Source organism: Eublepharis macularius, chromosome 5 (genome assembly GCF_028583425.1).
Source record: "Eublepharis macularius isolate TG4126 chromosome 5, MPM_Emac_v1.0, whole genome shotgun sequence".
Taxonomy (NCBI): Eukaryota; Metazoa; Chordata; class Lepidosauria; order Squamata; family Eublepharidae; genus Eublepharis; species Eublepharis macularius.
In genome coordinates, this window is record NC_072794.1 from 33,502,742 (window position 1) to 33,517,671 (window position 14,930).

Consider the following 14,930-nt stretch of genomic DNA (forward strand, 5'->3'; position numbering starts at 1 on the left):
AGTACAAGGAACACATCATGAGTCCAAGTAAGCTTCTGGACAAGTACTTCTTCCAGCACCCAGTATAGGATCACATTCAGTATTTCTCAGATCGCAAGATAAACCTTTGTAACTCCCCTGCCCCCGAACTGCTAATGTGAGCCACCTTGAGCATTTTTAATGGGAAGGTGGTATAGAAAACAAACAAACAAACCTTACCTTGCAATTTCTGCTTTCAGCCTGCCTATTTCTTCACTCATCTGCTGTATACGCTTGGTGTTCACTTCCTTCTCTGAAAGAAGCTTCCGATATTCTTCAACATCAGTATCCTTTTGTTGGCTCAGCAAATGCTGGGGGGAGATGTTAACAAATCATAACTTAAGAGGAAGAGGCACGTTCCGGGCTACAAAGATCAGCTGTGTTACAGATTGTAGCACGATACTGACTCGTTTGGCCTATCAAGTTTGAGCACCAAGAAGTTTCTTTTTGCAAGAGGCAAAACCAGCACTAGAGTGCACATGGCACTACAGGGAAACTGAATTCTGGGCCAGGATTCAAAGGGCTAGTTAAGTGAACACAATCCCTATTTGAGATTTTATTCCCATTGTATGCCTTGAATAGCAGACCCCACCTTTCCAGTCACCAACTTCTAAAAATTCTACTCAAAGAGCCATTTCATCATATGGTGAAAGATGTGCTATTGAAGGGCAAAACTGCTACTGGGTTCTGGCCAAAGAATCCCCTTCTCACCAAGAGAAAAGAAGAGGAAGCATCATTTATCTGTATGTATCATTATCTCTTTATTTTAGAACCCAAATTTTCTTTTATGCTTTGAAGTCCTACACATATAATCTAACCCTGTCACTGGTCTCCTTTCTTAAACCGTTTTTCTCTAACGCCTGAAAACGCTTCCCTCCCTAAGTAAACACTGCTGTTGAATTTGCTTATAATCTTACATCATAGTCACTGCCTTATCCCATTTTCTTTTTCTACCACCCACTACATTTTCATCTGTCCTGAGGCAGCAGCTTCTTCTTCTGTTTTTGAAAAAATGCCATGAGCACGGAGTTGCTTTGCAACTTGCAACCGCTCTGTAACCCAAGGCAGGTGTACCTGAGTTCGGGTTTTCCAGCGTTTAACATCTTCTTCCAACAGCTTCTTCTCGGCCTGGAGCATGCCACTTTTCTCACTCAGCTCAGCATTGGACTCTTGCAAAGGCAAGATATCAGCTTCCAGCTTACGCACCTGAACCAATGATCATTAAGAAGTTACTACAAGTGACTGTTTTCTAGCATTTTTGGTACTCTTACATGCAAATTTTAACACATGTTCTCTCTCTCTCTCTCTCTCTCTCTCTCTCTCTCTCTCTCTCTCTCTCTCTCTCTCTGTGTGCAAACAAAGCTCTTGGGTTTTGAAATCTTTGAGAATATCATAGTTTTCTAGGTAGACAGAAAAAGACTTGTATGGCACCATGACACCAAAACTATTGCTGGACTGTCTTACACTGTTATCTCTGGTGAAAAATGGAGAAGTTAAACATAACTTCCATCTGTCACTCATAAATCTAACAAATAAAATAAAAATAAATAAATACGTCTCATTCATTCCCAGTATCTTAGAAGAAGGGAAATTAGTCAATCATATTTAAATTGTGAAGGCCGTATCAATTTTCTAAGAAAAATTGGATTGGAATGACAATCGCTAATTCATCACTGTATTGAAAGGTTGATTCAGATGCATTGTTTCCAATTCTCCATACCATACTATGGAAGACAGAAAATGTGTTGAAGCTCATTTGCTACTTTCCTGCTTTCCCAACACATCAGGTGATGTGAATCTTAACATGTGTTTATTCAAAAGCCGTAATTTGCTTTTACATGAAAGTGAACGAATAATGGTTTTAAAACCACAGTGTACTCAGTTCACATTCAACAATGAACTGTTTTCTGAGAAAAGGGTAAGGAAGGAGACACCCTCCAGCACATCATGGAATGCTGGAAAGGGGAGCACACACAAGCCTAATGTTCAGACATGGGAACCAAGTCTAAGTGACATAAAGGGCTTTAGAGGGTTTGTTTTAGGGCTTTGAAAGCTTATCTGAAGTTCTGACTGACTTTTGCTTGCATTTGCTGCAGTTCCTGTTCCAGTCTCTCCTTCTCTTCCCTCAGCATCTTGTTGGTCTCTATCAAAACATTCATGGTCTCCGTTTTCTTCATTAACTCTTCATGCTGAGCAATTGTTTTTGCTGTCACCTAAAAGTGACAAAAGCAACAATGAAATCCAATTCTGTGTGAAAACCCCTTGCCATATGCTGGGCTTAGATGTGACCTCAAGTGCCTGGTATATGCATTAAATCTGCTAGACAGTCAAGTTCCGCTTTGAATTAAGCCGTATGTATAACATGGCAAGCTACCAAAAGAGGGGGGCAAATCCAGTGGACCAAAGGTCAAAACTACAAAACCCACCAGAATTATAATTTTTAGTTTTAATTTATAAAAGTGCCAAAGTGCAATGCAAAAATGCAATATCAGTGAAATAACTTAATAAATACATAAATAGGAGTTCAAAATACAAAAGGTGCGTCCATACATTATATACAAAATACAATAAATGCAATCAACAATTCACAGTCCGAAATATAGGAGTAAAGTGCAAAGTTCCAGCGAGGTGGAAAAGCGCTGCTTGGTGGAGAGCCAACCAAGTGTCTTCTCATGAAGATTCACAGTCCCAAAATAAACCTGTTATGGTGCCGACGGGGTTTAGCAAGCAATATTTCTATTTAACCCGTTTCGTGAGGCAAACTCACTTCATCATCAGGCATGAAGCGATTAGGACTGACTATGCTGTAACATGGAAGACGTAAGAAACTTATTACAAATATGATTCAAACATGAACAAACATATCTCTTCTCTTAATTAATGAAGTTGTACTCACAAATTCACAACAGTTCTATGCTCTGCTCTCCTACCGCTCCAAAGTTGGTCTGCGGACTATGTGATCAATTAGTGGGACTCAACAATTTTATAAAGGAAGGGTCTGATTCCATTACACAAGTTGTGGGTGAAATCCCGCAGGAACTTAAATATAAGAGACATTCAGGGAAAATTATAAATAACATGATAGATCCATTTCCTGATTAAGCCCATGCGGGGCCAAAGTGTCTAATTTAAATATCCATCTAGATTCCACTTGCAGTAATAATTTACCCAGGTCAGTGGCATGGGGACGGACTATCTGGTCGATGACAGAGACCCTAAATTCATTGTTAGTATGTTTGCATTCGAGAAAGTGACTAACCAGAGGCGCTTCCACGACCTTATTCCTAATCCTTGAAATGTGCTCTTGGACTCTTACTCTTAAAGCACGGGTGGTGCTCCCTACGTATAATGCAGGGCATTTACACTGGATTATATAAACCACATTTTCTGATCTGCAGTTGGTAAAGCCCTTCTTGGAAGGTAATAGGTCGGGTCGAATGACTTCACGCTTCACCATTAGGCTGCATACATTACAGGAACCGCATGCATGATGGCCTGTAGGTCTTACTGCGGTTTCCTCGGCGCTGGTGAATTCCGATCGGATTCATCCTAACAATGAATTTAGGGTCTCTGTCATCAACCAGATAGTCCGTCCCCATGCCACTGACCTGGGTAAATTATTACTGCAAGTGGAATCTAGATGGATATTTAAATTAGACACTTTGGCCCCGCATGGGCTTAATCAGGAAATGGATCTATCATGTTATTTATAATTTTCCCTGAATGTCTCTTATATTTAAGTTCCTGCGGGATTTCACCCACAATTTGTGTAATGGAATCAGACCCTTCCTTTATAAAATTGTTGAGTCCCACTAATTGATCACATAGTCCGCAGACCAACTTTGGAGCGGTGGGAGAGCAGAGCATAGAACTGTTGTGAATTTGTGAGTACAACTTCATTAATTAAGAGAAGAGATATGTTTGTTCATGTTTGAATCATATTTGTAATAAGTTTCTTACGTCTTCCATGCTACAGCATAGTCAGTCCTAATTGCTTCATGCCTGATGATGAAGTGAGTTTGCCTCACGAAACGGGTTAAATAGAAATATTGCTTGCTAAACCCCGTCGGCACCATAACAGGTTTATTTTGGGACTGTGAATCTTCATGAGAAGACACTCGGTTGGCTCTCCACCAAGCAGCGCTTTTCCACCTCGCTGGAACTTTGCACTTTACTCCTATATTTCAGACTGTGAATTGCTGATTGCATTTATTGTATTTTGTATATAATGTATGGACGCACCTTTTGTATTTTGAACACCTATTTATGTATTTATTAAGTTATTTCACTGATACTGCATTTTTGCATTGCACTTTGGCACTTTTATAAATTAAAACTAAAAATTATAATTTTGGTGGGTTTTGTAGTATGTATAACATGTGCAACTCCCCAAACTGCAGACCCTTCAGCAGAGCTTCAGGTATCCATCAAGGTCCGTGTTTTATGTCAGTGTTGTTTGGTCTGTGGTCTTTAACATAACACAAGTCATTTTAAAAATGCCTATAAAACAATCCATACCCCACTGGCAACATTACAATTTACATTACAACATTGCAATTTCTCAGACAGGGACCTTCACACCTGAAGGAGTTACAACCATACATTCTTGACATTACAATACCCCCCTAGTAAAGTAAAAGATCATCAAAGCTGGAGTGGTACCCAGAGGCAGCCCCAAAGGAGATAACAATGGAATAGCTAGTTGTCACCTACATCTCACAACTTAGTTCAATGCATCATCAGTGACCTAAAGGTTCTCCTGGATAAGGATATTTCTTTTCCAGAGGTCTTGGGTAGCATGCCTTTCCTGGCTTATTGACAACCTCCTAATAGCTTTTCACCGGCAATGATGGACCATCAAACAGAGACAAATCCAGGAACCAAACCCCACAACCCACCTAGATGGTGACTTTGTCCCCATATACACTTAAGCAATACTATCGTGGGCCCTAATTACATCAGCTATACTATTGTGGGCTCATCCATTATTTTAACCACCAATTTAATATATGACATCAACAATCCCCATTGGATAAACAGGTCAGTCCCAACTGAGAGAATGAAGACAAAAATGACATAAAAAGATGCAACACTCAGAATGAAATCAATGGGAGAACATTTTAATCTTACTGGTTGTACTGTTACAGATCTGATAGTCACTGTTTTAAAAAAAAATTCAGAGGGAGAATACAATATAAAAGCACTAAGGCAGAACCAGTTACCCTGGAATTTCCAAAAAGATTTCTCTGCCATTTGTGTCTGAAGATATGAGCTCTGGCTCATAAAAGCACATATTGAAATAAAGTGTTAGTCTTTAAGGTGCCATTGGACTTCTGTTTTATTTTGCTACAAAAGATCAATATGACTACCTTTCAGGAATTATTACCTTCAGGGAACCCCGCCAACACTGAGTTTTCTGCTGAGAAATCTCTGCTGTGGAACATCTACACATTCTGGGTCATCTGATCCAGAATGCAGTTACTTCACCTGGAACATGAGCCAACCCTACTGAGTTTTTATTGTTGTCCCACAAAAACATGAGTATGTTCCAGGGAACACTCAAACATCATGCTGTAGCTGTGTATGGCAGGAAAAACCAAACGTTGTGAGCAAGGGGGTCTTCCAAGGAAGCTAGCCCAACATTACTGATGAACTCCAGGATTTCCTGGAATACAGCATGAAAGCCACTGGCATAATCTAAGGAATGTTTCTGACTTGCTTTTCCTAAGATATCCTGCACAGGTAAATATTCTAAGCGTGTCGATGCTCCTGAACGCCAGCTAGCAGCCTCTCTCAGGTACTACCAACGATATTAACATCATTGCCAACAATCTTATTACAGTTTTTTACATGACTCACAACCCCATGCAAAAGGGAAATGCCGCAGTAGCAAGCGTGAGCGTGTATATACCTGCACCTTCTCTCTCTCTGCATTCAGACTCTCCTGAAGCCCTTGAAGTTCCCTCTCCAGCAGTTCCACTCTCTGACGATAGCGCAAGCTCTCCACCTGAGCGACTTCAAACCTGGTTTCTGCAATCTCCTTTTCTCGACGTATAAACCTGAAACACAAAGAGGACCCACTGAAGATTAAATGCCTCATCCCCCCCCCTTTTCCTTTCCTTTTACTTTAGAAGTAAAACGAAAGCAAGAAAATGTAGAATCATATTGGATCTGGTAACACAAGAGATGCTTATGGCTTTGATGACTGTGGCAGTGATGTGTATTGTGACTGTATGAAAATCAATGAACAAATGAAAATCAGCAATGGAGTGCTATAAACGAATCTGCAGTGTGGCATTTTTAACTAAACCCAAGCAGTCAGTCAAGCAGTCAAGTTAAAGTCAGTCAAGCAGACTTGTAAAGAACTGGATATTGTTTGCGGAATATTGGAACATGGAATTCTTCAGTTCTGTAGAGCAATATGTATGGTTTTCTTTGCTATAAAATATAATAAAAAGAGTATGAGGCATGCAGCTCATGTAACCAAACACAGATGACAATGTATAGAATGCAAGCTACTTTGAGCCACACTGATTGGGGGAATATTCTAAATATATAAGGACAAATACAGACACAATGAGGCACTGTAAATTTAGAAATAAGAAGAGAGTCATGGGATTGCGTTGCTAATCCTGGTTAAAATTCAACCAAGCTTCTGATTTTCAGGGAGAATTTCACTTTCTAAAAAAAGTAGCCACTGAGGCTGGAATTTGAAGAGGGAAGGAGCTAGCTTCATTCTTGATCTGCAGTTCCCTGATGAAAAGTACCCATACCAGAGAAAAAATACAATTACCTTTTCTCAGGAGCAGTAAAAGCAGCTTAATGAGGGCTCTTTTCAGTGGGGAAATGGCCCCAGGGACATGAGAAATGACTAACTGTAAAGCTGCTTTGGATCAGTTCCATCCCGTGTGACTCGGCACAGCTCTCACCTGAGAATCTCCACTATTTGCTCCTGGGATTTGCCTTCTTCGCTGAGAGAGACGTTCAGTGCACTTGGCGCCCCTTCCTTTGCTGAAGACACCATCTTGCTGCTGAGGCTTTCCAGCTGCTCCTGCAGCAGTCGGTTTTGTTTCTCCAAATCTTCGCAGCGAGATGCCAGCTTCGAAGCTTCATCCTATAAAAGAAGAAATGGGGTTCACCACTGGAGCACAAGTTTGAAGAAAGATTACAGACCTGTGTTGAGCTTAAAAAGGGGCCACTGGGATCTGGCAAAAAGGCCCTTACCTTTAACATTCTCTCTCGCTCCTCCCATGATGCTTTGCTCTCTCGCAGAGTGGATTCTGCTTTCTGAGTTGCTTCTTCCAGTTGCTGCCTTATTGCAGAATTCTTAGCCACTTGATCTTTGGCTGCCTGTAAGGCTTCGACATCAGAAGCATGAAGCATCAGCTCCCGCTCGTATTTGTTCTGCGCTTCGGCAGCCATCTTGGCCTGTAAGAAACCACCAAGCATCACCTCTTAACCATCAAGAGATTCAGTGGATCAAACCAGCTTTTCTGCTGGTGAAAAAGGAAAGCAGGAGACCCTATGACTACCAAAAAAAAATTCCTTTGCAATGATGGGTTGGAGACTGTAGTAATGAAGGAAATTAGACAAAACTGAGAGAAGCAGGCTGAATCCAACCGAACAGCTTTATTTCCTAGTGCTGTTCTCTGAGTTACAGGGTTAATAAAGAGATATGTGAAAGCATTAATGGGGTGGGAAGAGAGAGACATTTCCCATAACAGCACCTCAGCAATTCCTTTGAAATCTAAGGGTTTTTGTTTCCCCAGGCAGAAGTAAGTTATGGGACTTGACGTTTTCTTGCAAAAGAATTCACATGAAAAGATACAAGGAAAAAGTTTCTAACACACTGCACATAGAGACCCCCATGCCATTCAATATATAAGATCCGTGGCACACACGGAACTCTCACACGTATAAATTACCAAGTATTTTAACATTTTCAAGGAATACAGAAGAGCTGCCACGAAGTTCATTCTTAACAAGCTAAGCTATTATCTTGGATCCTTGATTAAATAGATTATAGTTTTTGCAGCAGACCTTGTCCTCTATATACCTAAACTTAAATTTTTTAGTAAAGTGGCAGAGGCAATTATGTGTCATCACAAGAAAAAAAATACAAATAGAAACAGCTGCTATAATCAATTACTTTTTTTCCTCCACAAAAATTTAATGTATTTTGTTTTTATTTAAAACATTTGTCTCTTTCTACCCAAATACAGTTCCCAAGGTGGCAAACATTAATAAATTTAAAACACTGTCAACAATTTAGATTTAAAATAACATTTAATAGTATAAAAATAATTTAAAACACACACAAACAAGACCAAGAACAGGGAGGAGAACCAACAACAATTGTTGGAGGTATGCCTGTGTAATCTGCCTTGAGTCTTAGTGAGAAAGGCCGACTATAAATGACAGAAATAAATTTTGTTCATGTTCAGATACTCAAACTTACTTGTTCTTGACAGTCTCGTTTGGCTTGCTGCTCATTTGTAAGAGCTGTGCTTGCTCTCTGAAGAGATTCCTGGACTTCAGCTTTCAGATTGGAGAGGCTTTTCTTCAGCTCAGAAAGCTGCATGAGAAACATGATACATTGAGGGTTTTTTTTTTGGTTTTGGTGAAGACCATCAGATTTTAAAATCAGAACTGGAAGGCATGATATACAACTTTAATTAAGGAAAAACACAGATTAGATTAAGGCAAAGCCATTATTTGTCTCATTACAGGTCTTTCAGTTGAAGTGCAGATTCCCACAATTACGCTTCTCATTCCATTGAAACTGCAGCTGCCATATAGTGCCAAAAGCCTTCCAAAAATTCCATGGAGTTCTATATTACTGATTCGAGTGTTTCATCACCTCTTTGGAGATCACCTTGAAGAGGGATGATTTCAAGTGACACATCCACCTATCGCTCTCGTAACATGTGAATCCTGCCTTACAGCTTTTTATTTTTCGATCTAGACTCAACAAACACATTACTGGTTTCACAGGAATCTTGCAGACTGTGCCTATAAATGTGGATGGCTAAAGAAAATAATCTGACATATTGGTCTCCTGCGTTTTCCTATCCTACTAAAACAAACCATGAGAGGCCTTGCACACCTTTTGCATTTCCAGTGGTTCAATTATTCCAGCTCTGCAGAAGAGTTATTTTATTGTGCAATATCCATACCAGATATTAGAAGCAAGAAGCAGAAAATTCTACAGGTCAGGATCCAAGGTGCCACACAACTCCAGCTGTGAGCGCGCACAAAGGGACTTCAGGCAGGTGCTTTTTGGACAGTAACTCTGTCTTGGGCAACACATCTTTTTGAAACTAAGCTACAAGTGAATTATAAGATTGCACTGGGATCTATTAGGTGCATCCAAATCCTTAGATTAGTTGAAGTAAACATTTGGATTCTGGACACGCTCTAAAACTAGCGTGAAAACTCCAGCTATAGAACCAGAAAAATGGAGAAAGATCATGCCACTATACCTGTAACTCCATGCTCTCAACAGTTTTCCGTTTTTCGTCCTGAAGCTCCTGCTTTTCCTTCTCCGCCTCCATCAACTTTTTCTCTAGCTGGGACTGATACTCCGAAGAGTCCTTCAAGCGGGCTTCAATGGTTGCACGAACTTCTTCCGTCACCTACAAAAGGAAACTCAATTTTAAACATAAATACGGAACAGGGTATTCACAAGTTTCCTTTTTTCCTTCAGTGTGGAAAGGAGGAATAAAGTCTGAAAGATAGGCCGAACTGTTCAAATTTTGTCATACTAACTTCTTCTAATTTTTTTTTTTAAAAAAACTAAAGTACCAGACTTCTTTGGGTGTAAATAGGATGAGGACAAGGACCTGGCTTAGTCAAAAAAATAATAGTTGTCTCTGGGACAGTACAGGACCCACAACATGCTTTACAGTTCACCCACTGGAGAAATACGCAACCTACACAACTGCTTGTGAATGGGTGAGTGTTACTGTTGAATCAGCAAGTTCAATCTTAAGTCACTTTGGAAGCCACTTGATTGCTGAGGTCATGGGGCCTGTATGTAGATTAATAGCCACCCTCAGTCTCTTCTGCTGATGGCAGAGGGCAATTTCCCTCCCTCATTACAGCCTCCTAACCCATAAGGCTATTAAATCCACACCTGTCCTATGACCCCAAGAATAATCTTTTCTGGTGTGAGATGCAGCTCTGAGGCAAGGGGAATACAGGAAAAATGCACCACCAATGCCTTCTGCTGATGCATTACTAGACCTCACCTACAATATGGCTGAGCCCCACAGATTCTATCTACAGAGCTAATTAATGATCTAATTAATTCTCCTCAGGAAGTATCGAGATTTTAAAATTTAACAACATTAAATATGCAGCTGCAGTTCACAGCTGTGGTATTTAATGTAGGGAGCTCTTCCTGGAGACTACGGCAGATCGTAGAAGTATGCAAAGAACTTGATTTTCTGCTTTAGATTACAACTGGAAAGTAGCCCAGCACAACACAGTCTCCAAACACATTCAACAGTAAAGTTATATTTAGCTGACAGCATATTACCTGTTTTTCTTTGTTAAGGGATTCCTCAAGGCTCACCACCATTGCCCGATACTGCTCCACGTTATTTGTGGTTGTCTTCAGCCTTTCCTTTAGATCATTAACTTGCTCCTCCGACTGTCTCAATCGACTTACGAGATCATCCACATCCTCACTTGTACTAGGCTGGCCTGAGAAATTTAAAACCATTAAAACCAAAAGCCTGCATGGAATACAGCACTAAATATTACTTCTTCTTGTACATATGCTATCTCAAGAAGAGAGCTCTGACTCTCAAAAGCTCATACTCTGAAAATCATGTTGGTCTCTAAGGTTCCACTGGATTCAAATCCTGCTGTTCCCCTCAAATAGAGCAATCCAATGCAGTAACTTTTAAAGGAAAAGAAATTGCACTGTCAGCTGCAGAATGCCATGGCTGCATGGCTCTGAATGCACCACCTGTGCCATATTCTATTACCAAAAAAAAAGGTGCTATGGTTTCTTCTAGCTTTTATTCATAGCAACTCCTAGCATATTCTGTCTGATTATGTAAGAAAGGACTGTATGTACTGTTCAAAACTTTTGGCTTATCCATGGACACCCAAAAGAAGGAAGTATGCTGGAAAGAGGAGGCTATTTTGGAAACTAACATCAACTTGAATTTGCTGTAAGACAAGAACTGGCTTTTCCAACATTATTTTCATGATGCTGCTGCTAAATGCCATATAAACTCCTATTTTAGCAACCTGTAATCTCTGAAGCAAAATGAAGGTAGAGATAAAATTATGAATTGGATGCTGTGGTCTGTTTCTGCAGGCATGAGGACACTGCAGCTAGAGGGAATTTTCACCAAATTCCACTCCTATGGTAGAATCCCACGTTGTTCAGTATTGTCCCTTGGGGGTAGTCCCCTAAATCTTGGGGGTAAAAGACAAGGTACTGTGGAAGGTGGAGGAAGTTCTGTTCCAAGAGAGGACTATTGGATCGAACCCTAAATAAAACTGGTCAGTTGACTGGGGATGCAGGGTCCCCTTCCCCTGGACTTACCATGGCTGACAGGGAAGGAGGAGACAGCCCCAGGGGCAGGCAGGCCTGCAAAGGAGACAGGTGGGCCTAGTGGGGCCAAAGGAGCGGATGGGACCACAGAAGAGGCAGAGGACGACCACAGCAGCCCCGCAGGGTGGCAGGGGCAACAGCTGATCAGTGTAGCCACAAGCCCACCTGCACCGAGCCGTAGAGGCACTGGCTGAGAGACTGGGCTGGCAGCTGGAGTCTCAGCCCCAGATTGGCACAGCCCAGCTGGCAAGACCAGAAGGAGCCCTTTCGCTGCTCCAGCCATCCCACCCAAAGGCTGCCGGAACACTGCCACCTTTAGCAGCTGAGGAGGAAGAGATGGGGAAAGCATCCTCCGAGTGTCCACACCATACCTGGCATGGCACCACCAGCCCCACCCTGCAGCCAGATCCCCACTGGACAAGGGGAAGGCTGTGGGAGGGGGGCGGGACAACTTGGAGGCCCAGGTTGGCCAGAGACCCTCACAGATGAGGTGTGGAGAGACTATGGGTCAGAACCTGGGAGCGGGGCGAACGTTCTGCCATGGTGAGCCCTATAAAAGCAGGCCCACTGGGACAGCCAATGAGGAGGAAGTTGTGGAGTCTGGTGTTGGTGAAGAGAGTGAGCAAGTGAGCGAGCAGAGGCTTACCAGCAGCCAGCGGCACAACAGGGGAAAGGGGTGTGAGGATGCTGTAAACCCCCCTCCTCCCCCATTCTGTGGCTAATCCTAGGCCAAAAACAGGGAACAAGGGGCCAACCTGGAGGGTAAGCTCCTTCCAGGTTTCAACACCTCCAGTGCGGAGCCTGACATCAGTATTTTATATAATTTTAATTAGTACTTAAATGTTTTATGGTTTTAAATGTTTTATGGTTTTAAATCCTATAAATTGTGAAATGTAATTTTAAACTTTAGTTGTAATCTGCCCTGAGCCTGCTGATGTGAGGAGGGCAGAATACAAATCAAATAAATAAATAAATAAAGACAACATTCAAGTTCTATGTTTGGAGCGGACATTTTCATATTCAGTATGTCCAATGACTAAAGTACTACTTTACTAAAGTACATTTTATCTGGGTTGTACCATCTGACACTCTTATGTTCCTCTTTTTAGGTAATAAAAGTTACATTTAAAAAACTCTACTACTGAGGTTGCCATCCTGGGTTTACACATGCCAAGCCCAAGTTGATGAAGAGTGCCAGGTTCAAATTTGTAAGTTAATTTTTGCACACTTACCTTGACCAGGAGCTCGCTGCGATGACTGGGAGGCTAACTGAGCCTCCATATTGTGAAGCTGCTGTTTCAACATCGCAATCTCTTTTTGGGCATTCTTCAACAGTTCTTTTGTGTTAACATGAAGATTTATTTCAGTCTCGAGCTGTCTTTTGCTATCCAACAAATGAATCTGAAAGTACATCATGTGTGCCTTACTCCACAAGTCAGAGAGCCTCAAGAAACAGGAGTGCAGCTTAAAGTACGATTCTTACTTGAACCATTAAAGCCTACTGTCTTGGCCTCCTCTCTCAGTAACTCATCCAACTGCATGAGAGCACTTCAAAAAGCTGCCCATTTGACTATTAACCTACAAGAAACCCAAGCACACCAAAAAGAAGGACTGACTTATCCTGCTGCCCACTCCCTGTCTGTGGACTTATAAGACATAGCCCCAACCATGGGAGTATCTTGCTGACAGCAAGTGTGTCATGCCTCAGGTGGGGTGAGCCATGTTACGCTGCCACCACTCTGGGATTTAGGGTCCCTTGGGAAGGCCCAGAGTACCCTCCCAACCCTTCTGACCTCCGTAGCTTGGCCAATAAACAGGTGTGAGGACCAAGCAGAGTAACAACAAACAAAAGGATTTATTTACAAGGAGGTCAGTTAATATCAACCAAACAAGCAAGCAAGCAAGGTGCATTAGCAACAATAGATGGGTGAAAGTAAAATAAACAAAAGGCCCTAGCGCAACTGAACTCACTGTCTCTCTGTCTGCCAGGCCTGTCTTCTCACTCTACCTGGATGAGGGCCTCTCCCCCTAGCAGAAACCTCCTCTGGCCTGCTCCCTGGGAGAAAGAACACAGGCTTTTTTCCTCCCAGACTTTTATAGCACTAGCCCCCTGTTCTGATTGGCCAAAAAAGGGCGCCAAAATGGCTCAGGAGCTCCTGGGAATTGTAGGCAGGCCTACTCTCACTGCTAACAGGCTTCTGAGGCCTTGCTAGGCCTTCCTGGCACAGTCAGATCATGACACCTCCCCACCAAACCAAATCATGGGGTCCGGCCATCCAGATCCCCATTGATGTGGTCTGCAACCAGGGATCTGGGCTACGCTCTACCAGCTCTGGGATAAGATGGCAAGCAGTAACTTCCCGCGAATGATAGGGCTTCAAGAAGTTAACATGATAAACCCGGGGAGGAAGGTCTATGTCTGTTGACTGGACTACATATTTCACCTCCCGCATGCGTTCCTTGATCTGGCAAGGCCCCTCCCAGGAAGCGTCCATTTTATTGCTCTTTATAGGCTTCAACACCATAACTAAGTAACCAGCTTGGTAAACCTGCTCCCTGGCCTTTTTATCATACCAGGTTTTCTGTTTACCTTGGGTTTCGTGTGGCTGATTATGGGCTAGCGTTAAAGCTTCCTTTAGGTAGTTCTGAAGCTTGTCCACAAAGTCCAAAACATTAGTCTCTGGGGAAGGTAGGGAACCCTCCCAGTGGTGTTTCACCAATTCCAAAGAGCCATGGACTTCCCTTCCCATAGACCAGTTCAAACGGGGAGAATCCCAAGCTGGGGTGTGGAACTGCCCGGTAGGCAAAAAGGAGCTGAGGCAAAGCCAAATCCCTGTTGTTGGAATGGGCGGTTACAAACTTCTTAATCATCTCCCGGAGGGTCCCATTGAACGTTTCCACCAACCCATTGGATTGGTGACGATAGGGGAGAGTCACTAAGTGCTGAACCCCGTGGCTGTGCCACAGCTTCTCCATCACCTCTGAAAGAAAATTGGTTCCAGCGTCTGTGAGAACCTCTAGGGGCCAACCCACCCTTGCAAATATATCTGCCAAGGCTTGGCAAATAGCGTTGACATCAATATGGCTAAGAGCCACAGCTTCTGGCCAGCGAGGTGCAAAGTCTACAACAGTCAATATATATGGTTTCCCCCTCGGGGTTTTATTCAGCAAGGGCCCCACCACATTAACAGCTACTCTCTTGAAAGGGGTGTCAATCACAGGTAGAGGCTGAAGTGGGGCTTTACCCTTATCCAGGGCCCTCCCCACAGTCTAGCATACCTCACAGGACTGGACAAACCTGGCAACGTCCTTGCCCATCCCCTCCTAATAAAACTGCTGT

General features: G+C 42.5%; 1 protein-coding gene across 5 annotated transcripts in view; it reads right to left on the bottom strand.

Annotated features, from left to right (window-relative positions):
- Window positions 1–14,930, bottom strand: part of TPR (translocated promoter region, nuclear basket protein) — a 69,507-nt gene that overhangs the window by 23,331 nt on the left and 31,246 nt on the right. For all 5 annotated transcript variants that reach the window (XM_054979323.1, XM_054979324.1, XM_054979321.1 and 2 more), the window contains exons 21-30: window positions 12,823–12,991; window positions 10,559–10,725; window positions 9,501–9,653; window positions 8,477–8,593; window positions 7,243–7,446; window positions 6,948–7,132; window positions 5,930–6,077; window positions 2,094–2,231; window positions 1,093–1,224; window positions 199–329 (exon numbers count right to left, since the gene is read on the bottom strand). In XM_054979323.1, the coding sequence (XP_054835298.1) occupies window positions 199–329; window positions 1,093–1,224; window positions 2,094–2,231; window positions 5,930–6,077; window positions 6,948–7,132; window positions 7,243–7,446; window positions 8,477–8,593; window positions 9,501–9,653; window positions 10,559–10,725; window positions 12,823–12,991 (1,544 nt within the window). The remainder of the gene's footprint in view (window positions 1–198; window positions 330–1,092; window positions 1,225–2,093; window positions 2,232–5,929; window positions 6,078–6,947; window positions 7,133–7,242; window positions 7,447–8,476; window positions 8,594–9,500; window positions 9,654–10,558; window positions 10,726–12,822; window positions 12,992–14,930) is intronic.